Source organism: Folsomia candida, unplaced genomic scaffold (assembly GCF_002217175.1).
Source record: "Folsomia candida strain VU population unplaced genomic scaffold, ASM221717v1 Fcan01_Sc033, whole genome shotgun sequence".
Classification (NCBI taxonomy): domain Eukaryota; kingdom Metazoa; phylum Arthropoda; class Collembola; order Entomobryomorpha; family Isotomidae; genus Folsomia; species Folsomia candida.
Genome location: NW_019091225.1, coordinates 780,918 through 803,935, shown reverse-complemented (window position 1 = coordinate 803,935; position 23,018 = coordinate 780,918). Strand labels below are relative to the sequence as shown.

The 23,018-nt window shown below is 39.4% G+C and overlaps 5 protein-coding genes across 5 annotated transcripts; 3 read left to right on the top strand and 2 right to left on the bottom strand.

Annotated features, from left to right (window-relative positions):
• Positions 1 to 140: 140 nt before the first annotated feature.
• LOC110860680 lies at positions 141 to 1,655 on the bottom strand. Its single transcript, XM_022109772.2, has 3 exons — positions 1,207 to 1,655; positions 947 to 1,142; positions 141 to 850 (listed from the first exon to the last, which is right to left on the bottom strand). The coding sequence occupies exons 1-3, from the start codon at positions 1,595 to 1,597 to the stop codon at positions 244 to 246; spliced, it is 1,194 nt and encodes a 397-aa protein (XP_021965464.1). The 5' UTR covers positions 1,598 to 1,655; the 3' UTR covers positions 141 to 243.
• Positions 1,656 to 1,984: 329 nt separating this feature from the next.
• On the top strand, positions 1,985 to 4,535 carry LOC110860498 (myrosinase 1). Its single transcript, XM_022109551.2, has 10 exons — positions 1,985 to 2,335; positions 2,398 to 2,531; positions 2,606 to 2,757; positions 2,828 to 2,960; positions 3,029 to 3,080; positions 3,160 to 3,365; positions 3,432 to 3,573; positions 3,642 to 4,026; positions 4,099 to 4,113; positions 4,184 to 4,535. The coding sequence occupies exons 1-10, from the start codon at positions 2,179 to 2,181 to the stop codon at positions 4,317 to 4,319; spliced, it is 1,512 nt and encodes a 503-aa protein (XP_021965243.1). The 5' UTR covers positions 1,985 to 2,178; the 3' UTR covers positions 4,320 to 4,535.
• A 2,907-nt stretch (positions 4,536 to 7,442) lies between these two features.
• On the top strand, positions 7,443 to 9,380 carry LOC118439299. Its single transcript, XM_035860500.1, has 3 exons — positions 7,443 to 8,855; positions 8,991 to 9,123; positions 9,221 to 9,380. The coding sequence occupies exon 1, from the start codon at positions 7,512 to 7,514 to the stop codon at positions 8,664 to 8,666; it is 1,155 nt and encodes a 384-aa protein (XP_035716393.1). The 5' UTR covers positions 7,443 to 7,511; the 3' UTR covers positions 8,667 to 8,855; positions 8,991 to 9,123; positions 9,221 to 9,380.
• A 1,381-nt stretch (positions 9,381 to 10,761) lies between these two features.
• Positions 10,762 to 13,618, top strand: LOC110860494 (myrosinase 1). The gene is made up of 13 exons (XM_022109547.2): positions 10,762 to 10,979; positions 11,050 to 11,110; positions 11,177 to 11,246; positions 11,334 to 11,368; positions 11,464 to 11,580; positions 11,650 to 11,838; positions 12,249 to 12,447; positions 12,541 to 12,625; positions 12,690 to 12,746; positions 12,826 to 12,958; positions 13,029 to 13,238; positions 13,301 to 13,351; positions 13,415 to 13,618. Exons 1-13 carry the CDS (start codon positions 10,814 to 10,816, stop codon positions 13,530 to 13,532), a joined length of 1,491 nt encoding a protein of 496 aa, XP_021965239.1. The 5' UTR covers positions 10,762 to 10,813; the 3' UTR covers positions 13,533 to 13,618.
• On the bottom strand, positions 13,601 to 17,351 carry LOC110860497. Its single transcript, XM_022109550.2, has 3 exons — positions 16,835 to 17,351; positions 16,263 to 16,318; positions 13,601 to 15,159 (listed from the first exon to the last, which is right to left on the bottom strand). Exons 1-3 carry the CDS (start codon positions 17,111 to 17,113, stop codon positions 14,907 to 14,909), a joined length of 588 nt encoding a protein of 195 aa, XP_021965242.1. The 5' UTR covers positions 17,114 to 17,351; the 3' UTR covers positions 13,601 to 14,906.
• Between the last annotated feature and the right edge of the window lie 5,667 nt (positions 17,352 to 23,018).

Genomic DNA, 23,018 nt, shown 5'->3' with positions numbered 1-23,018 from the left:
TATTTCATATCGAGCAAACTTTATCTTGTCCAATGCTTTCGAAGGATTTCGACACGAACTGGACTTTGTAGCTCTTGCTAATAAACATAAAAATGACGTAAATGGTGTAGACGAAATGTAAACATGTCTTGATTTTGACATTGATTTCTTTATCGGTACATATCTGTAAAAATGTGTACTCTTTTTTTATTTTATGTAAATATCTCAAAACATACAGTTTTCCGGTATGTATCAAATTACAATTTATTTAAGATACGGCTCAATTTGTGAGAGAAGGCCAGGCATTCGAAGTTCCAGGATGCCACGCCACTCGTCGTCGTCCCCTTGTCGAGATCCGTACTGGATGATGATGCAGTCTCTCATGGCATAAATCCAATTTTTAATTGTTACCTCGTAGTTTGTGCTTGTATTTTCTGGTGTCAAATTTAGATAACATTTTAACACTGCGATCGAGAGGGTGGTCGCCACGGAGGAAAACTGAATCAGTCGACGACAGAGTTTGATGGCATCTTCAAATAGTGGAATTGCTTCGTTGTACTTGTTCCTCTCAAAGAGGGCGAGGCCCAATTGCATCATGGGTTGGAGGACGAAGGGGTTTTCTTCTAAGGGAAGGTCACGCCTCAGAAACTTTAATTCCTCTAAAATTGATGACAGTAATTGGACATCGGGTAGAAAATTTGAACTGATGGAATCGACATGATTTTTAAATTTGGCTAGAATTGTGTCCCTTTGTCTTCTAATGGATTCACCTTCGTCTCTCTCTAAATTGCACAATTTGCATGTGCAGATAAAGTCGTGTTTTAGGAGGAGCTCATTCCGGACAGCGTATGGCTGATCAGGATCAATATAGCTGAAACAAATTGCCTCTTAATTAGTTGTTTAGTTTAGATAATGGAACATATGCACATAAATAATCAATCAAATACACAAATTACGAATAACCGACCTTATCAAAATCTCGTCTCCCACACAAATTTGTTTAGCAGCGATTATAAATATGAAATCGTTGACAATGTTCCAATTTGCGTTTGCTCTTGAGCAGTCGTGATTTATAAAGGAGGGCAAATACCACAATCCGAATGGTCCACCCGTCTCACCCACGCGTGTGCTCGGACCTTGAAACCCATTGACCAGGATGACCCCTAAAAATGGATAGATTTTGTAGTAAAAACTTTCTTAAGTAAAAAAAATTCTTGATAACCCAACCTTCAATCCTCGCCAAACTTATCGATTTCTTAACTTCACGTTCATCTCCCCCCACAAAACCGAGTTTAGGTCCTGCATGTAAAAAATACAGTTTTCTCCTAACTTCCTCATCAGTCGAAGCTAATTTCGCCAACGACTCTTTCAAACAGCGGAACCTTTTCACCCTGCTGAGCAATATGGACGACGGCACAGTTGCTGCCGAATCTGGAAAAATTATCTCCAATGCGCGATGCCCAATGATAAGGTCGCCTGGGTTAAAAACTTGTTTAGCAAAAAGACCTCGTCCCTTCCCCGGAATGCAGACAACGCTAACTTTCCCCTCAATTTCGAGAAAATGTGAGGGGAGTCTTTGATTCGGAAATATTTTGGAGGCTTTTAAAATTTCGAGCATTTTGGAATGTTTATTCAAACGAGGCAGGCTCGAAAGTCGTTCAACTTCATCGAAACCACGTTGCCCGAGTTTTTAAAGATGAGATTGTACTATACATATTACAGTAAAAATAGATACATGCATTGCACAAAAAGCGATTTTAAGAGCTCTGCAAGCTAAATCATGAGGGAATAAAGCACAGGACACACATATGTATGAGTAGTTATGAGTATGAACAAAGTAAAATACACACACACACAGTGAGATTTTCATGATTTATGTATTACGTTATCCTGTCCATGATTCTGTCCAGTGCATGTAGAATATGCCTAACAAAAACTGAAGCCTTGAGAATCTTCACAAAAAAAACATCTGCCGAAATTGTTTATCCTTGACAGCGTTGGCTATTCGCAGTCAGTCATGAGTTTAGTATGTAAGTCGCTTGAAAGTCATATCTCACAAAATATTCCATCACAGTATTATGTTTGGACTTGTAAAAATGCTGTAAATATATGCGTTATTAATTTTTCGCGTGATCTCGTCAAGTCGGCGAATTTCTCAGACAAAAAGGTTACTGTTTAAAGCCAGATTTATTTATCAAGATGCGAAGCCAGGCAAGACTGTTTTTCCTACTTTTCGGACTAATCGGTTTAGTGAAATGTGACGAGGATGAATTTTTATACGGAAAATTCCCCCCAGGATTTAAGTGGGGTTTGTCCGTGGCAAGTTATCAGACGGAAGGTGCTTACCAGGAGGATGGTAAGACATGCATAAAGTTCATGACGAATTATGTATGTATCACCTTTGTAATGTAATTATAGGGAAAGGGGTCTCAATTTGGGACACTTTTACCCATCAAACGCCCAGTCCGATTCTTGACGAGAGCAATGGAGATATAGCTTGCTTGTCGTACCACAAGAGTGAGGAGGATGTCCAGTTGTTGAAGAACATGGGGGTGTGGTGGTGACACAAAATTATGTTCGAATGGCGATGGCCTACAGTGAAAATTAAGCTGTTTTTTTAATTCAGGCAACTACATACCGGTTTTCCCTCTCCTGGGCTCGCATCCTCCCAAACGGTACTGTTGACAATATAAACGCCAAGGGAATCGAGTATTACGACAAACTGATAAATCTCCTCATAAAAAATGGGATTGAACCCGTCGTAACGTTGTATCATTGGTAAAATAATCTGATTCGGGAATTTACACGAATTTGATACATACTTATGTGAACTTTCTCGATCCACCAGGGACCTGCCACAACATTTACAAGACTTAACGGGGGGATGGCCAAGTGAGGAAATGATCCCCTATTTCGTTCAGTATGCTGAATTGGCATTCTCAAAATTTGGGGACCGTGTCAAGACGTGGACGACGTTTAATGTAATTAAACGAAATTTGAAATTTGTTTGGATGGAGTTTGCCATAAATTGAATTTTTACGTTGCAAAGGAGGCGTGGGTTGTTTGCCTGATTGGTTATGGCGAAGGAGTATTTGCCCCAGGTATTTATGCAAGTTGAATTGTTAAGAAATGGGTGGAACACATAGTCCTTAATTTTGCATCGTGTCGTCGAATTTGCAGGGATTAAAGAAATATCAGAAACGCCATACAAATGTGCCCACACAATACTCAAGGCGCACGCTCAAACTTATCGAATGTTTGATGAAAAATTTCGGCCTAAATTTGGAGGAAAACTTGGCATCGTTATTGACTCGGGTTGGTACATAGCTGCAGATGAGAATGACCCTAAAGACGTTGACGCTGTCGAGAGGGCTCTTCAGTTTAAAGTATGCATTAAAAAAAGATGCCATGAATCAATAGATTTAACAAATTCGAAACTATATCTTTTTCAGCACGGATTATTCGCCAGCCCTTTAGTTTTTGGAAAATATCCCGACATTGTGAGAAAATATGTGGACGAAAAGAGTCAAAATGAGGGAAGAAGTTCATCCAGGCTTCCAACATTTGATGAAGAATGGTCAACTTTTCTGTCTGGTACACACTCCACAATTTCCAAATAAGTAATTTAATTCATGACTAATTTAATTTTAATTTATTACCAGGCGGCGTAGTCGATTTTCTCGGCCTTAATCACTACACGACCCAAATGGTGTCCGCCAAGCCAACGCGTGGCCCCCCATCCTGGTACACAGATCAAGACCTTAGCACTTATCAAGACGACGCCTGGCCTAAGTCGGCGTCTTCCTGGCTGCGCGTCGTTCCCTCCGGATTTCGCCACATCCTCAATTGGATCAAAAACACGTATGGAAACATTGAGGTGCTCGTGACGGAAAATGGCTTCAGCGATACGGCCGACGCTGATTGGAACGACGACGACAGGGTCAACTATTTCAAACAGTATACGAACAACATGCTCAAAGCAGTGACGATTGATGGCTGCAATGTTACCGGATATTTGGGCTGGAGCTTGCTGGATAATTTTGAATGGTGCGTATTTTTACTAAATTTAGTAAATATGAAAATATTGCCGTGATTTTAAATATTACAAAATATTTGCAGGGCGAGCGGATACACGTGAGTTTTATAAATAAGTAAATACTCAGGTTATGAAAATATTGCTTAATTATTTTATTTTACGATGCAGAGAACGGTTCGGCGTGCATTGGGTAAATTTCAGTGACCCTGACAGAACGAGAACACCAAAAAAATCTGCCGCATTTCTCAAGGAACTCTTTACAAATAATGGATTTGCGAAAGTGGACAAAAAGGACGAATTTTAATTTTGATTAAGTACGACGTGTCGAGACTGTGATATATAATATTTAGTTAGATTGTGGGTCCGTAAATGAACAATTAAATTTTTATCATTTACCAATCACGTACATTTTGTAATATATGTATTTACCATATTTGAATGTTTATTAAACAAGCTGGAAAAGTGTCTCGTCTCGTTTCTTGTTGAATAAATTGCTGTTATAGGCGTCAAAGTTTCTCCATTTTTACCGGAAGTGAAAGTTAAATCTTATCAAAATGTGTCCGGACCTGGATGACCTAATTGAATGTGCCCTGTGTGCGGCGTGCATGGCACTCTGCTGCTCGTGCTGTAAGGGTCATATTTTCATGCACTTTTGAAAATTGTCTGCAAAAGTCGGAACGACCTGTCGGTTGATTCATACGCATGAAAAATCCCGACCAGTTTAAAGGTGAAAATTTCCAAAAATGTAGAGTCTGGTTCTGATATCAACGACCGGTTAAAATATTGAGTTACTTACGTTACGTTGAGTTACGTTACATTGAGAGTTGAGCCTTAGTAAAATATTGGAATATTTTTCCTCCTCAATACTCAATATTCCTGAGAATAGTATGGAAGTTCTGGAAATATTAATCCCAATTTACCAAGAAACTTCCCTTTAGAAAAACAATGGAATATTTTTCCTCCGATATTCCTTAGAATGCACGTTCTGGAAGGAAATATTAATCCCACCCAATTCACCAAGAAACTTATTTCGTCGGTACCTGTCACGAGGAAACCCTTCCCTTCCTAACCCTTCCCTTCCTAACCCTTCCTCAGGTACACCGCGCCTACCCGCTTCAGCGAACAAGCGACCCTTCACTTTGCAAATTTTCCATTGAAACATTTGCATGTATTTAGTAGTTTTTTTTAATAGCTACGTAGAAATAATTATTCATATCATATCATAATGTCGATACTTTTGGTTGTATTTAAATCCAAAATAGACAAGTTGCCAAATTGATATCAAGTTTTATCATATTTTCCACAATAATTCGAAGAATAAATCCGTTAACATTTTATATTCATAGATATTTTCCACTTCTTTTTAATATTATTTGTGAACAATACATATGTAAATATGTATCCTTCAAGAATTAGAAAGGCGAGCATTTCCAGAAATGTGTGGTCTGCTGGTATCAACGACCGGTTAAAAATATTGAGTTACTTGCGCCTTAGAAAAACATTGGAATATTTTTCTCCAATATTATCCAGAATAGTATGTCCTGAAAGGTCTGGAAATATTAATCCCACCCAATTTACAAAGAAACTTATTTCGGTCGAGGAAAACTAACCCTTCCTCAGGTATCGCGTTACCCGACTCGGCGAACAAGTGACCCTTCACTTTGCATGGCCTACTATGAATTTGACTGCTTACTTGCTTCCTACCACATTTAACTAATCCTCAACTGCCTCCAGTAAATAAAAAGCCCAGCATTCGACAATCAGTCCTCACTCGCAATTTCGTCCTCGTCCAGTAAGCATTTTACTTGAAAAATCAATCCACATTCCAACCAAGACGTAAAACCTGCCAATACATCTGCCCCCCATTAAACTGAGCAACTGAAAAAGTTAAAGAACATTTGAATCTTGATAAGTGCTTGATAAGAAGAGAACTTTTAAGTGTCTATGATGGAGATTGGTTACGATATTGTCCCGAGACGCAGCATTCACGCCAAGAAGACCAACCAGGCAACCAGTTTCAACGACTACTACCGTGAATCCCCATCCCAAAGGATGGAGAAAATTTCGCCACAAATCCTGCAAGGCGAACAACCCTTCGTCGTAGACGTCGAAGAGGAGACGACAAGCTGGCGACAAACAAATCCACTCCTGATTGCGAATGTGAGTAATTTAATCTGGGTTTCAGTAATTAATTTGCATACATGTAAGTACAGTTGAGATTTTGTCGCACAAAAAATATTTCATGGGATTATTTACGCCGTCTCATATCCCTTGAAAGTAATAATTGCTGAAAATGAGTCAGATTTGACAGTACATATATTTTCAAAAATTGTCAAATTAGAAATGTTGGTCTGTTCTGTATGTAGTACATACAGAACAGACCAATCACGTGCATACCCAAGTAGCCTCTGTGCAGATCTTGTGCAAGTCACAATGAAAATTTATGCAGATTTTGTGCAGATATTTTAGTACAATAAAATTTGTGCATGAAAAGTAAACATTATGCACTAACACATATTTACAAGTCTATTTGTACAAAATGTTTACCAACTTTGTACGTATTTCTGGGCATCTACTTAGTAATTAAATATATGTATAAGTTTTATGCAAACTTATCTACATTAAAATTGTACCATAAAATCTGTATCAAATATGCACCAAATATGCACCAAATAATATATGAATTCTGCTGCAGATTTCCATGCACCAAACTAGCATCAAATATGCACAAAGAAAAAAAGGGTGATCAGGCGCCATCTTCATGCTACACAGTTCTCTACTCATTTCCTACAGCCGTCAAAACGTGGTTTTCTTCTTTCTTAAAGTAATGATTCATGAATCCTATAAGTATTCCATGCAACGGTTAATTGTTTCGCTGGGCTGCTGGGCTATCAACTTGCAAAATATTGGATTACAGTTGTTACACATGTATTTGCATGATTTGTTTATGATGGATTCTAAAATTTGATAATTGAATTGAAATGGTGGTCTAAAAACACGAGATTTTTATGGAACTATTCAATTCAGAAAATTTCATGGCTATTTTGTTGGTTGGTAAGAAGCCGTTTAGCATTTGTTAATAGTTGAGTTATTGGTTGTGAGATAAATCACAAAAATGGGTAAATGTGAGGCAGATTGAGACGTCCAATGGTGATTTGCATATAAAATCATCCAACGCGTAATAATGCAATGGTTTATCGCTTTAAAATGTAAATATGAGGCGTATTGAGACAACTACTTATATACACAATTAAATTATATCAATTTAGTTTTCTCTTCTATTTAATTTTACTTCAATGCAATCACTTTACCAATATTTTTACAAAATGCTCACAATAGTTTGCGAGTTTTATGAACAATTTGTTCATCTCAATGTAATTATGAAGTAACTAATGTTCTCCAATTTATATCTTCCTAGGTCCTCGAAGTCATTTTCCCCCACCTGGACCACGCATCCCTGAAGGCCTGCAGCCAAGTATCCTCCCTCTGGTCCGTCATGGCCACCCCACTGCTCCGATCTCGCTCCCAGATCCACCTCGAAGGCTCCCTCCACGACGACCGAAGTGACGCCTTCCTCTCAACGCTCATCCCCACCGAACCCCTGCCCATGGCCAGTCTGACCTACAACCTCCACCACACCTCGGCCCCCTCCTTCCTGTACGAAAGAGTGTCCAGTTTCTTCTCCAACTTCGGTCATTCCCTCACCTCCCTCACCCTGCAAGCCTATGCCCTCCAAGACCCGGCCAATTCCCTCGGCACAAGCCACTTCTTCTCCGTCATGTCCCAGCTTGTGTGTCGCGACTGTCCCTCCCTGATCCACTTGACCTTGACCCACCTTCAAAATCTCGACTACCTCGACCCTGAAATCGAATCCAGCCTGAATTTCACGTCCTCTTCCATCCGTCATTTAACCATTTCCTTCGAAGGGAACTCCCTAATCCGACCGAGACGCTCCTTGAACTGCATGACAGTTTTGAAATGCCTCCTCGCCATCGCCCCCAACGCTACCATCCTCGACACTGACTGCCTCTGTGGGGGTGAAACCTTTATGTACTTCCTCATGACGCTGAGAGAATCTCAGATTTCGTCCCAATTGACCAGCTTCTCCCTCAGCGGTGGACCACTCGACAAGGTGGCGATGAACATTTTAAATTCCATGACCTTCTCGAGACTCACCTCGCTCAAGATGAATACCCTCATCACGGCCCAAGTGCAGACTGAATTTATCCAGTTTTTTCAAAAGTTGAGCCCAACTTTGCAAAAGTTTGTCATGTTTGGCGACAAATCGGGGAAGCTTGGGAGAATGGCGAGATATGAGGATGGATTTACAATGGATTTCCCCCTCATGCCAAAACTCAAGGTGTTCCAGCATCAGAATTATGAAGGCTTGCAACTTGGGAGTGAAGATTTTCTGCAAAGGTTGCCAAATTTGGAGGAGGTGGTGATTCGCGACTTTCAACCCTCCTTGGCAGAAATGATGTTCTGCCCAGAGCTTACCGTGTGGGGACCATGTTCAGTCCGAGCATTTACAAGAGGGGGACAATTACGGCGAAAAATCCTAATTATGCGAACGTCCATGTCAAGAAGGTGGTTCTCGATGTCGTCTTCGTCCCCTCGTATGAAAATCTGGGCTCGATGGAGAAACTGCTAAAAATGTTTCCAAACGTGCAAGAGTTGGAGCTCACCCTCAGTTTTGCATATCAAAACGTGTACGTGGGTCAAGTTTTGGACATCTTGGCCAAATCGAAGATCAAGTTTTTGCAGTGTGCTGAACTCCGATGTGAGAGGGTTGCGGCTTCATTTCATGCAGCATTGGTGAATTATTTGCCTGAATTTTCTCGTAAGTTAATTTCCTCTATTTACATATACATATTTGCATTAGTATTAAAACTTTTGAATTTAATTGAGAAATCTAAAAGAAAAAAAACTGGGAATAATTTTTAATGGAAACTTTATTTATTTTTCTAAATTACAGAACTCCAACGGGTCGACTTTATCTTGGACGATATACCACAATTGCCACCAATGTCCAGATTCAACTTGCCACTTTACATTGTCAAAGGGATGTTATGCACCAGGTCGTTAACCTGACCGGATTTTGCGTTGGGGTAAGTATTTAAGTATTTATTTCGATTTCTTGTCAGCGAAGCTTATAGCGAGTAGAACAAATCTAAATTTTTATATATTTTTATCTGACTATTTCAGGAGGACCTCGAAGAAACGGAAATGTGTCGCCAACTCTTAGATAACAAATTGGTCCAGTGGAAAATTAGCGAGAGTGTGATGCCATATTCAAATTTTAGTCATTTCGAATATTAATTAATTTCATTATTAGATTTTTGTATTTGTTTTTATTTATTTTTTTTTTACTGATTACGCCATAATTTAATTATTAAACATGTTGGTTTCATGGTTAGGAATTTTGGTACATATTTTGTATATCTGACAGATATACAAAATATATACAAAATTCCTACCCGAAATTTCGTGAAAATCGAATGATTTTTTTCGTACTTTTTATTTTATTTTTTGACTTCCGCTATAATTATTAAACATATTACATATAAATTTCATAGGTTAGGAATTTTGTGCATTCTTTGTATATATTTTTTTTAAATCGTATTTATTTTTATGTTTTGACTTTACTCAAAGGCATAAAATTACGAAAACATAAAGTACATTTTACAAATACAAATCTTATCTAAATATATAGACACTCTTACACCACCTGCATCTGCATACTACATTCCCTCATATGTACATATGTATGACATTCCATTAGAAATATTTCCATCAATTAACGCATGATTCATTCCAAATCGTCAAAATAAAATTGATGCATTTTTAATCATTTCCCGGCTCTGGTATTTTATTTAAAATTCTGATCTCTCCCTTCAAAACCTGTAAAAATCTGGAGTGTGTATTTTTTTAATTGGAAACGACTTGATCTTTTAATTTGCCGTCCAGAATTTTTAATTAAATTCCCAAGCCAATAAATGATTTTTAAAATGGGTTGGTTTTGACGATGAGTCATCAAGTTCTACGTTAATGTGCTAATTTTCCTATTTTTAAGTAGTATATTGTTCCCATTGTACACGGTGGTCGCCCATCGGATGACACATCTATTTATTAGAAAGACACTCACAATTATGGGTTTATATAACGTGGGCAGATATTTTACACAGGTTGGACGAATTTGATAAAAAAATCAAAATTAGCAAAAAATTCGAACATTTTGGCTCGTATCGCGAAAACTGCTTGTGGGCCACCCCAATTTTATTACGAATTATTGATATACTCAATATGTATTATGCAAATTTTAAGCCATCTAACTCGAAAATCGTTGTTGTTGAAGAACCAAATAATTCTATAGATTTATGCAATTTTCATCCAAAATCCGATTGTATAATTACCATATTTGGCAAGCATGGATGATGATGACCTATCACGACCCAATCATGCCCCATATTTATATAACCAAGTCACCCAACCCAGATTTCGAGAAAATTGATAAGCCCCTCGCAATTGTTATAAATATTTGTGATCGCATATTCATCAATCACGAGGAGTGATTCAGATAATAAATCCGATTGTTTATATTGCATGCATACTTTTACATAAATATGTGTTGATTTCATGCATTCTGGAGGTGATTCGATGATGACGTTATCATTAGTTCGTGACATGTTTGCTTGATTATGATAAGAAGGGTACTGGACACAGTATTTAAATGGAAAAATTGATTTGGAACGAGGCAGTGGTTCGTTTTATGTGGCCGAGAGAAGGTCAATTGTTAAAATGGTAAATTCTTGCTTATTTCTGGGCGTCCTCTTCCTCCTCGGATTGGGGGCAGAGGCGAAATCAGTAGCTCCGAAAAATCAGATCCGTGCCTTATTTCCTGACAACTTCCGGTGGGGGTTTGCCACTGCGAGCTACCAAATCGAGGGGGGCTGGAATGAGAATGGTATAAAATCAAGAGCATTCAACTTGTTACGTTTTTTAACTGAAATTTTTGATTTCTTGAAAAAACATAGGAAAGGGTGAAAATATTTGGGACCGATTTACTCACACTCCCGGAAATATTGCGGATAACAGGTATTTAGCATAATTTTTTTAATAGTTTTCCTAATTTTTCAACCAAAATTTTAACACATATTCCAGCACTGGGGATGTAGCTTGCGACAGTTATCACAATTATGCTCGAGATGTTGAGATGTTGAAAGACATTGGGGTATGCAAATATTTAGATAACATGGAAGTCAATTTATGGCACCCTGAAAAATCCAAATAATTAACATTACACTAAAAAAAATTGCAGGCCGACTACTACCGATTTTCCCTGTCATGGTCCAGGTAAAACTATCAAACATTTATCAAACTTTTGGTTATCGAGTCAGTCAATTATGATGAGCAATATGAGATGGAAAGTTAATTCACTATGTGTGCAGGATCCTTCCAAACGGTACGCTTGCCGTGGTTAGCGAGGCAGGAATCGCGTATTACAACAATTTGATCAATTTGCTCATTGCCAACAACATTGAGCCCATGATCACTCTTTATCACTGGTGAGATCTTTTTTGGCCACTGATTGCATTCATGATGGTCTGCTTACAATTCTCTGTATGATTCTGTAGGGACTTGCCTCAACCCCTCCAAGACATTGGTGGCTGGCCGAATGAAGCTCTGATCCCACATTTTGAAAATTTTGCTAGATTAGCATATCAACGATTTGGAGATCGCGTTAAGCTATGGATAACTTTCAACGAAGCGTTCGTGACTTGCATGCACGGTTATGGTTATGGCAATCACGCTCCAGGAATTTCGTAAGTTTTGCAGCTGAACGGATTCGATGACTCATTGTCAAAATCAGCACATTTTTAACCATTTCTCGGTTCTGGGAAGTTATTTAAAAATTATGGACGATAAATTTGTAGAACAGGTCGCTGTCAATTTTTAAAATTATTTGGCAGTTTTTGTTTCTTCACATAAATTGGACCTCGTCGGAACTGACGCATGACAGACCGCTTTCCATTCATTAATTTCTGGGTACCAACTTGTCGTCCTGATTTTTAAAATAAATTTCCAGAGCGAAGAAATGATTAAAAATGTGTTAATTACGACGATTTTGATTTTTGTGATGAGTCATCATGTTCTGAGTGAAAATTACGATAAGAGTAACAATAGAGTTAATCAAACTTAGGGTTAATCGTAACTTTTATTACTTGAATATTAGACAGGAAGACACGGAACCTTACAAATGTGCCCACACGATTCTCAAAAGCCACGCTAGAGCTTATCGAATGTATTACGACGAGTTTTTCCAGGCGCAAAACGGTCGGGTTGGAATTACCATCGATTCTGGCTGGTACGCCCCATTGGATCCAAACAATCCCTCCGACGTGGAAGCAGCCGAAAGAGCTGTTCGATTCAAAGTATTAAACCTAATTCAATACAATTGCAGCTTTGATTTCAGGGTGCAGTGTATATGAGCAATTTTATTACGGGCATTATGCTAATTATTGCAGCACGGATGGTTTGCATGGCCTGTGTTTTATGGACATTATCCAGACGAGATGAGAATTTTTGTTGACAAAAAGAGTGAGGAGGAAGGTAATTGTAAAATTACAATTTGGTAATTTCTGGTAATTTAAATAAATAAATATGAACATTGTAGGTCTGGACCAAAGCCGTCTTCCAGAATTTGACAGATACTGGGAAAATCAAGTCAGAGGTAATACTGTTTACATTAAAATATTGCATAACATGCTAATCTTAACATGTGCCACCACTACATTTGTTTTACACATCAGGATCATGGGATTTCCTCGGATTAAACCATTACACAACCGAGCTTTGTACCTATAAGGTCGGGACCTTCCCTGGTTGGAGTCAGGATCAAGACGTCGAATTTTCTCGAGATCCAACATGGCCAGAATCTGCCAGGTTTGAGTAAAATTAATGTGTATATTTTGTACTAATTTAACAAGGAAATTGTTTATTTATTACTTATCAGTGACTGGTTGAGATCCGTTCCCTGGGGCTTTGGAAATCTGTTGAGATGGATCAAACGCAATTATGGAAATCCACTCGTTTATGTAACGGAAAACGGGTGGTCAGATTCTGACGCGGTCGGTCTCGAGGATGATTTGAGGGTGGAATATTACACGAATTATACGCAATCCATGTTGCAAGCAATTAATGAAGATGGTTGCAATGTTCAAAGGTTTGTTAATTAGATTTAGCTTATAAATAGCGGATTAATGAGTAACATAATCCACCCCTTAGCTACACCGCGTGGAGTCTTATGGACAACTTTGAATGGGCGAGAGGCTACTCGTAAGTTCTTCTTGTTATGGATTTGCAAATTTATGTATGTATTAACTTTGCATAATTTTGCAGGGAGCGTTTTGGCGTCCACTGGGTCAACTTTACTGACCCAGCTCGACCAAGAATTCCCAAAAAATCGGCAGCTTTCCTGAAACAATTGTTTGCCGACAATGGTTACCCAGAACCTTAAAAAATCTACACAAAGAATAAATATTTACGTACTTACACCATAAATAAACCGAGAGAAAGTGGAGCTTATTTATTTATATACATGAACATATTCAAGAACTTTATTTATTTATTGTCACTCACATGGCATTAGGATTATGGAGACAGGAAGGAATAAACTACGACAGACAGGTTGATATTAGTATTGTCACAACATTACGTAATCACACATATTGACAGATTTATGGAAGACAAAGACATTATTCATATTTATACAACGGTGGCTACTACAGAGCAATACTGCAACCCTTGACCTCTGACCTTCCTCATATCCCTGACCACCAGCCGTATATAATCTTTCAACCCTCCATCAACCCAGCAATCCTGACAGGACGATCATCTCATATTATTGTCAAGCTTATTGTCTACAGTCTACATAAGTACTTCTGAATATTGCTACGTCTACACAATTTCATTGCATTTACAGTGAAAGCAGCTTATCCACTTATTTATTTAAGTGAGACTTTTTCTCAGGTTTACTTATTTCACAATTTTATGTAATTTTAAATTTTATTTATGAATATTTTTTTGGTATCATCAGCCAGATTGGAAGACCATTGTTACTGTAGAATTTGAAATTCTTTAACTCACAGGTATTTATGTAAATATGTACAGAGAGTTGAATTCACACGAAAATCATGACATTGATTGAAACGATATCCGTTAGGAATCTCATTAGCAAAACCAAAATCAAGCATGGTGTGAGAGACGTTGATTAATTAAAGGAAAATCAATTAGTCTAAACAACCCTCGGAGAAAGGAGGATGAGATGTAATGTAATGTATTTAGATGAAAAGACTCGTGATTATTGTTCCTGTTCGTTATTTACTTTGTTGGTTGGTTGTCAGACGAGCGAGTCAGGGAGACAGCTTCCAGCCAAGACGGACGCGTTTTCTGTTTTCGATCTGTTCCACACTTTCTCTCCTTTCGTGTTCCTTGGTTTATTCAAATGTTCGACATGGGTTTGGCATTTCTAATCAACTCTGTTTGTGACAAAAATCGTGATCAGAATCCGAAATGCATACATATTTTTGGTTACGACGAACAATTCTAGAACGCCAGACCACAAATCAGCTAAACCAACCAGCCAGGAGAAAGCGAGAGAAAGTGATGGGATCTGGTACAAAAGCGACGTCTCAAACAATCTCCCAACCTCATTCGTCGTCGTTACGCAATAATAATAATAAATCGCGTACTTTTATATGTACTAAAAGTAAAAAATGTTATATACATATTGATAAGTTGACTGATACGCCAAATTCTATACCATGAAATGAGGTTACGTAAGCCAAAGTTTTTTTTTAGAAACTAAAAATCTCCAGTAAATTTCCATGGTTTACTGCCCCTCATTATTATTCGCCCCGCGACCGTTTTTGGCATAATAATCTTCTAAGAGGTAGAGGAGAGCTTCGACGTCTTCTTCGGTCAGCTCGACCACGTCCTGATTATTATTGTCCCCGTCGTTGGAGGACAATCGGTTGTTCCGGTTGAACAAATGGGGGAGCAATAACTGCGCGTTGGGAACCTTCTGCTTCATGCGGAGTTCTCGAAAGTTGGAAACAACCGGAGTGTCTTGGGAGGTTTGGACTCTGAAAGATAAACGTAAATACAGGCATAAATACGGTGTATGTGTGCAGGCAGAGAAGAGCGGATTGATTAGACAGGTACTCAGTATTGTGAGTCGTCTGTCAGTGTCATATCTCGTTTCGAATCATGATTACATAAATCGTGTTTGGTTTATTCTCATCGCTGTCACAAACGATTACTGCTTTCTCCTGCAAATTCAATTTTCCCCTTGTTAAAGATTGGATCGGATTGTTGTATATACAAGTTTTGCAATAATGAGATGAAAATGTCGGATTTCGCGAGGCACATTCTTCCCCCAGTGATTGCACAACCTACCAAATACGTAGGGAGTACATTTATCGGGAAACTTTTAAAATTATGCAGGAGCCTTGAAACTTTCTCCAGAAAAGGAGATACTTTTTGTATCTGCTTTCTCCCTGCACGTCTGGAGGTGCCCTTTTCGCAGCAGCGAGGGAGACAATGAGACACAAATGCGAAATGCGATAAAAGAAGAAACAATAAGATTTATACTTGCACGAAACAATGTGCCATGTTGAATGTGGGCGTGAAAAGGAGAAGAAACAACGTTACCATCAGCAGCAGAAGTAGCAAAGTGAGAAACATTGGCTAAATCTTATTGTTCTCGTGGACTATGTAGTATCGCTTCATTGAGTGCTCAAATCCAGTCGAGAGTTCTTTTTATCTTTGTATCTTTAGCCTTTTTTTGGGACGGGGAAGAAACTTAGGTATACTTTTTGGTGGGTTCTTTGTTTCAAGAGTTTTTGGGCGTGTTGGGCAAAATTAACTTGTTATCTTCTCTCTCGGGGATTCTTTGGTACTCTTTCATGCGAAAGTAATAAAGTTGTCTCGAGCAAGATTTATTTGTCGAATAAAGCAAAATTTTGTTCGGATGAACGTCACTCGTTTAGTTAAGATTTTGCGAAAGGGTAACAGCTTTACGTCAATGCACGTATTTTTGAAGATGTGGCATAAAAATATTTAAATTAGGTGAATTATTCTTGTCCAAATAATATCCATGTTTAATCAAGATACAATTAAATTCGACGCTTAAACTTTAACATTAATATTTGAAATTACCAAATTACGTTATCTAACTGTTACTTACCGTTTATCATGCTTGTTAAACTTGTCGTTAAAGTTGTTGTCCCAATCCCACGTGGCCTGTGGATCAAATAAATAAATTTATTTTTAACGCTGTTATACAATTAATTACACTGGTTCGCTTTGGAAATTAGGTTTCTTTTTGTGGAATAACGGGTACCATCAAAAAGCTCTCTGCTACAGGATAGAAGGTGCAGATTCTGTGATGCTGGCCCCTTTACAAGGAAATAAAACCGGAAAATACGATCAAAGGAAGAGAGCAAAGTTCGCGAAACCAGAAGAAAAATCCTTTTCAAGGAAAAAATCCTTTCTGCCAAAAGCATCTTGGACATCAATTGACAGGGGTTCAACCCCAAATAAAGCCACGCTCAACCTTTCATTTCCTTGACGGGATGCCTTGCGGGATTCGGATGAGTGATTGTTTTGAAATAGAAGTAAACAGCCAAGCAAAAATAACCCACGAATTTATTTCGAGATTAAGAGTGAGTTTTTTTTAGTTCTTTTTCAGAAATTTTCGATTTCCACAGCTCTACTTACATCTAAAGTGCTCAAACAGTACGAATAAATCACACTGACCTTGCTGTATCTCATGCCAGGTCGTCGTCCCCACCCAATGTATCGCTTCGCCCTGGAAAGTCCAGCCGGGGGAAAGTGAGGGGCTGAGACGACGGGTTTGTTGTTAGGAACCACGACCACACCCTCGTGCTGACCAACGGTTGACGATTCCGCAGGAACCACGCCTTTATCGCCCCTCTTTTCATGATCCTGCTTGTTGTTTGGAAGGGTGGCACCCATCGCGAGGGAGATGCAGACGAGGAGGAAAACTTGGAAGCAAGTCACACCCAATCCTGCCATTCTTCTGAGTGGAGTTTCGACTAGTTCTTTTTCGATAAAAAGGTAAAATGGAGAAGATTGAGACGTACGTGAAAGTATTTCGTAGAAGCAAAAGTGAGAGAAGAATCTTAGGGAAAATTATTCTGAGAAAGTTGCAGACTACGGAATTTGGCGTGGCTCGGACTGAGTGGTGGTGGTGTTTCTCGGAGGAATGTGAACTCGACACTGAGAGGAGCCTTGCAGAAAGTGGAGATCTTAAGGACGTCGACTAGCGAGGTGAAGAATTTTCGTACATGGGATGAGATCCAGCAGCAGCAGCCCTGCTCAACAGGACGAGCAGCTTGAAACGCCACTTTCTCCACCCAGCCAAAACTTGTTCCACTTCTCCGCCTCTGCTACGCGGATGGTTTGCAAATATTTGGGTACATACATATGCACTTAAAATTCAAATGGGTTATTGTATCCGGAATGGTTAGAGTGTCACTTTATCAGTGACATACACACGTATCTGTGTACATGTCGTACCATCATCATCACTACATTTTTTAGTAGTTCCATCCAATGTCGTGGAAATTGGCAAAAGTTTAACTTTCACTCCACACCTCAAACTCAATTATGATGAGTCACCCAACAAATTGCGTGATTCTGTGTGGCTCTCATATTGATGACGTTTATTATTTGGTCGCCTTAGAAAGAAGTCCCTGGGAACTGCGTCTCCCTTTCGGTGCAGAACTTTGTGGCGGTGGTGGCGTCGTGACGTTGCATGAAATTCGCCAGCAGGAAACAGCAACGCCGTCGTCTCAACTTCCCTTCTTCCCTTTGCTCCACATTCCTTCCTTCGTATTTACGTATATGAGTCATACTGCAGGGAAGAGAGAGAGAGATGCCAACTTTGTGGAAGGACCGTGTTGCTGGCTGGCTGGTTTAAAGCAGTGAAAGTTCGTCTGGCTTGGAATGATATTATCCACAGACCATAAGCTACTTACTGCATCCACAGCTTTCCCTTCTCCCACCGGAGTAATGCTTGGTTTGCCCTCTGTGCCTGCTTACTCCGTACGTGGTCCAACCTTAAGGGATCGTTTCCCAAGTGGCGCAACTCCCCTCGAAACAATCGATACTCTTTTATCCGGATTATGTATTTGTAGGAGCAGGCAGCTAGCAGTCCTAATTTTGCTCTCTGTTCTTTTACTGGCTGTTTATCCTTCCTTTATTCTCCTCTTTGGTTCCCTTTTGGCTGGTCAGACTGAAGGATGAGGGCACAAAATAATTTTATCTATGTACAAATGCATCCGTGCAGGATATCCGTAACGAACGGGTGAAAGTATCATTATTTCATGGGTTCCCTATTATTCTACAGGGTGTTAATAAAGTCCGATCCCATTTTTCCTGTAAAAAAGTGAAGGCTAGTATAAAAAAAAACTACCCGTGATACTTACAAAAAATGTTCGACATATTTACCTTAGTATTTGGTCTTGTTACCATTTACTTTAACCATGCCCTCAACTCTTTGTTTAAGGCTCTGTGCTAATTTTTCCAATGTGCCTCTGGAAATCGAATTCCATACATCTTGAACTTTTTTTTACTAGCTCTTCCCTCGTCCGGGGTTGTGGCTCTTTGTATACATTTTCCTTAAGTATGGACCACTGGTTCTTCAGGGGATTCAAATCTGGGCCGTTAGCGGCCCACACCCCCTTGCTCCAGACCGTTGAAACTTGCGTCTTGATGAGACTCAAACTCGCTTTTGCTGTATGGGCTATAGCACCATCCTGCATGAAAACTATTTTTCTTTCATTCGGAAATATTTCCTTGTTCCCCATGCTATCGAAATAGATAGGTAATATTTTTTCCATATAATGCTTTGCATTGACTGATTGGCCTTTTGGTATGATATGTAGAGGGGTCACGCAACGTGCACAAAATCCACCCGCTACCATAACTTTAAGCCCGAATTTTGGGATCGCTCTTGATGGTACATCCGATTTGTTTTCTGTCCTGTAACGAACATTTTGTTGGTTCAATTTTGGATATAGTTCAATAATAGATTCGTCAGTCCAAAGGATGTGACTGCGCAATTCTTCACCAAGTCTTTTTTCACTCAAATGGGCACTTTTCTGAAGGAGTTCTTCAAATTTCAGACGGTCATCGATATATTTTTGTGACATGAGAGGTTTTTTTGGTTAGTTTGTAAGCTGTGTGACCCCACTTCGTAGTTTTCACAAATTTTTGCACGGTCACACAGTTAATTTGCTTCTTCTTCTCTTTATAGCGTTTTGAGTCATTTAACTCCCTTGCTCAATTACGTAATGAACTACCGGTTTTTTTGCAAAGTCTGTTTTTAATCATTCTTTTTGTGGTAGGTGACACCTTTCTGGGTCGCCCTGGTCGCTTTTTGTCGTGGACAAAATTTTTATTCTTCCATTTCCAAACAGTTCTGCGGCTGCAGCCCAATTTTTGCACAATTTCTGTAGGTTTAAGCCCCTGCTGATGCAATGTTTGTATCTCAACTCTAAGATGCTCATGACTTACACGTTTAGTTGTTCCTCCCATGGTAAAAATTTGAAATAAATAACTTCACTGGTTCAAAAGTTCCAGCTGAATTTGTAACAACCACGCTCCAAAAAATGCATGGGATCGGACTTTATTAACACCCTTTATTAGATTCGCTTGGCTAGTTAGTGTTTGGGTGGGTGGTGTCTATCTGGTAAATATGATCTTGTTCCTCATTCTTCCTCCTCCTGGTGACATTCTTGCTCCATTTGGTTTGGGTTGGGTGGGCGGGTGGAGAAAGCAATCGTAAAATCCTCTAATCATGCTTCCATTGAACGGAACTGAGAAAAGACAGAGACCAAATTCTCTGCCTTATTTCCTCTCTCGCCTTGACTTTTACTAGTGCAGACGAGATAAATAAATTCCCCGGGGCGGGAGGAGAAAGCAACAAATAATGAAAAGGCAATTTGTACCTCGCTTCACTGGGTGGCTCGAAATGTTCTCTTTAGTATTTCATATGTCGTACGGAGAAGAAAATACGACGGAAAAAGGAGACGTGTCTTGTTAGGAGGAAAAGTGGGATTATTTGTAATCTTAGACCGCCCACGTAGAAAGTAGCCAAAGCAGGAATAATAGGATAATAGATTTGTAAAGGACACTTGTTTGTCCGGAATTACAAAAACCACAACAAATCTCTCGACATTCTCTGGAGAATGTGGCGTGCCCTTTAATTACGGCCACGCCACCACATGCTTTATTTATCACATGACACCAAATTCAGCACTAACCAACCAACCGAGGAGAAGATTGAGACAGTTTCCGCACTTTTTTATATGGAGTGTGTTTTTCAGATTGACGTAAAACCATCAATCTCACTTGACTTGAATTCAGTCAACCTTTTCGGGAGAAAGTAATGGAACGAGATGAATAGTGTTTGCCCTTTCCGCTGACTTTCACCATCATTCATTTCTAACAACGGGGGAATATGTCAACTAACTTTTGGTCCATACATATTATTTAAAGGAAGAGATGTGTGTATTTAGGAGATTAGGGTTCTTCTCCCCACTTGAAAATCTATCCCTGAAATATTGCACCCTTTTATTCTACAATTCTATGTCAAGAAACAGAGTGGCCTTATTTATGTCTGACAGTGATAAGTTATTTTCCCGACAATCGATGACACCAATTTTAACTCGCATCATTGTTCACTTTCCCCCATAAATAATTCCTCCTCCTTATTTCAAAAGTTATGCACGTCCAGTCCGCCCACACCGACCATGTTTTCACTGGAATGCTCATGATTTGTGTGTGATGCAACAATTCTGGAATGGAAAGTCTGGAAACGTATATGAGACCAGTTGTTCACGCAGCCTGCTCATGAGGAGAAAGTGTAAAGTGAAAGTTGGAATTTCAATATGTTCCGTTGGACCAACGAAAAAGAGAGGACATGGAATGAACAGTCATCCTTTGGACAGACTGATGAAATCTGGGACAAATGTTGTCACTCGTCCTGTTTTTATCCGACAGAACTTTCTCCAGTCCAGTCCAGTCTAGTGGTCACACACTTTCTCATGAAAATCGGCCGTAATATGTCGACCTTTGGGTGAAATGTGCCAGTTTGGAATTGTGTATGTACGTAAATCTTGGGCTAATAATAAATTTAATAATTTGAAATCTGAATTGCTTCCAGTGCGGGCGGAGGATGATGGTGAAATTGAAAATTGAGCTCAACTTTGAGTGAAGGGTGACGTTTTAATTATATTTTCAAATCTCTCTTCAAGTTTCCTACTTATTGCGGGCATGCAATTCAAGCGATGTTATGTGTACAAGGCTTTGGGGCCTTTAAAGGCTAAATCCTTTCCATATTCATCTCAATCTTGTCGAGATTTAAATTTGTGTGGGTTTCCTCGCTCGCTCGCTCGACCTAAACAACGTCCTCGCTCCTTTCATTCGCAGGAGAAAGTTCAAGTGGAACGTGAAGGCCTGTTGCAGAAAACGTGCCCCATATTGGAAATTTAGGTACTCCGAGTCAATTAATTTAGCCGTGGTGGTGGTGGTGACTCCATGGACGAGCTGGGTGACGCTGCTGGATACCCATTACAGGCTAAAACCCTCCCATTTATGTATTCGAGTTGTTGTACTTTTCAAATTAATTTTATGTCCGTTGTTCAGTAAGAAGTGTAGTTTGAGTTAATGAGACTACTTTGCTCTACTTAAATGAACCGACACAAAGTGTACTTTGTTGTGCAGAATTATTCCTGTGCAGTGGGCCGAGAGAAGTGAAGTCATCCTCCAAAACCAACCCTCTCGCTGGTGCTCTTGTTTGCTGCACCCGGATTGCGAATTTCACTCGGGTGTAAACTCTCGTGAAGCAGAATGGTTAAAGGTGAAAGTTACTTTCTCTCCGTTTCCACCAGCCACCGAATCTGTGAAGTACGGATTTCTGCCACATTTTCCATCTCTAATTGAAAATCGCTTTGTTTGTGAGCTCATAATGCTGCCAACTTGACTCCCACATTGAATACAAGGCTTTTGTTGTGGTAGGGAAAATCTCATCAGTTATTCGGTAATGACTGCATGGGCGTGAAGTGGAGGTTGTGGCGTCACGTGCCTTCGAGGAGGAGGCACTTCGATGACCCTTGCCCTTTTTCCCACCATTATGAACTTGTGGCGTCACACTTGATTCAGAATTGTACATATGCGTCGTAGCTCTGTTTGTATGTACCTAGCGACCAGAAAATACAGATAGATTTCTGTGGCGTGGGTGGTTTGGCTTTGTGCTGGTGGGAATGAAATATGTGGTTGTGGCGTGTGTATGTGTGTTGCTTCTGCCTGGAATGTTTAGAGTCAAACAACGTTTCATGTAGTTCTCTTCCTGAATTAAATCTTTTTCATATCAGAGAGAGAACATGTGTGGAATATAAAATGTGGAAAATTATCGTCCCAGAATACACCAAAAATGTATGTATAGTACTTACATAATCCAAAAATCTGTGGGAAAGTATTGGAATTATTTTCAAAACTGGACATAATTTCATGGGTACTAAGATATGGATATGGAATACAAATGATACAGGTTCAATATTCCATTACTTGGTCAAAATGGAAGGTCAGTCGTACGATACGATCGTCCTCTTTCTTTTCCTCTCGGACGGACCCACATCTTTTTCCGTTTCTATTATTTTTTGCCGTGGTGAAGTGGAGGCAGGCAGATTTCCAAAGAATATTCAATTTTACGATGGCGTATAATACTTACTTGAGCTTTGGGGAAAGTGCACATTACGCCATGTGCTGTTCTTCCTGCTCGTTCAACCAGATTTATTTCGGCACTCGAGTCAAAAGCAGAATCACATTATGAGTGATCGATACCATAAATCAGACCATAAATGTTCACCTAATGGAGAAAGTTCTAATTTGCTTGTTCAGTCGAGGAGAAAAT

What these genes read in the sequence shown, in the direction of transcription:
- LOC110860494 (XM_022109547.2), top strand. Translation starts at nt 10,814, where the DNA reads ATGGTAAATTCTTGCTTATTTCTGGGCGTCCTCTTCCTCCTCGGATTG. An exon ending in ATGATCACTCTTTATCACTG is followed by an intron (nt 11,581 to 11,649) that starts GTGAGATCTTTT and finishes ATGATTCTGTAG; the next exon opens with GGACTTGCCTCAACCCCTCC. An exon ending in CTGGGAAAATCAAGTCAGAG is followed by an intron (nt 12,747 to 12,825) that starts GTAATACTGTTT and finishes TTTACACATCAG; the next exon opens with GATCATGGGATTTCCTCGGA.
- LOC110860498 (XM_022109551.2), top strand. Translation starts at nt 2,179, where the DNA reads ATGCGAAGCCAGGCAAGACTGTTTTTCCTACTTTTCGGACTAATCGGT. An exon ending in CGAAGGAGTATTTGCCCCAG is followed by an intron (nt 3,081 to 3,159) that starts GTATTTATGCAA and finishes TCGAATTTGCAG; the next exon opens with GGATTAAAGAAATATCAGAA. An exon ending in AGAGGGCTCTTCAGTTTAAA is followed by an intron (nt 3,366 to 3,431) that starts GTATGCATTAAA and finishes TATCTTTTTCAG; the next exon opens with CACGGATTATTCGCCAGCCC.
- LOC110860680 (XM_022109772.2), bottom strand. Translation starts at nt 1,597, where the DNA reads ATGCTCGAAATTTTAAAAGCCTCCAAAATATTTCCGAATCAAAGACTC. An exon ending in AAGTTTGGCGAGGATTGAAG is followed by an intron (nt 1,143 to 1,206) that starts GTTGGGTTATCA and finishes ATCCATTTTTAG; the next exon opens with GGGTCATCCTGGTCAATGGG. An exon ending in GGAGACGAGATTTTGATAAG is followed by an intron (nt 851 to 946) that starts GTCGGTTATTCG and finishes AATTTGTTTCAG; the next exon opens with CTATATTGATCCTGATCAGC.
- LOC118439299 (XM_035860500.1), top strand. Translation starts at nt 7,512, where the DNA reads ATGGCCACCCCACTGCTCCGATCTCGCTCCCAGATCCACCTCGAAGGC.
- LOC110860497 (XM_022109550.2), bottom strand. Translation starts at nt 17,113, where the DNA reads ATGGCAGGATTGGGTGTGACTTGCTTCCAAGTTTTCCTCCTCGTCTGC. An exon ending in CTGGCATGAGATACAGCAAG is followed by an intron (nt 16,319 to 16,834) that starts GTCAGTGTGATT and finishes TTTGATCCACAG; the next exon opens with GCCACGTGGGATTGGGACAA. An exon ending in TTTAACAAGCATGATAAACG is followed by an intron (nt 15,160 to 16,262) that starts GTAAGTAACAGT and finishes TTTATCTTTCAG; the next exon opens with AGTCCAAACCTCCCAAGACA.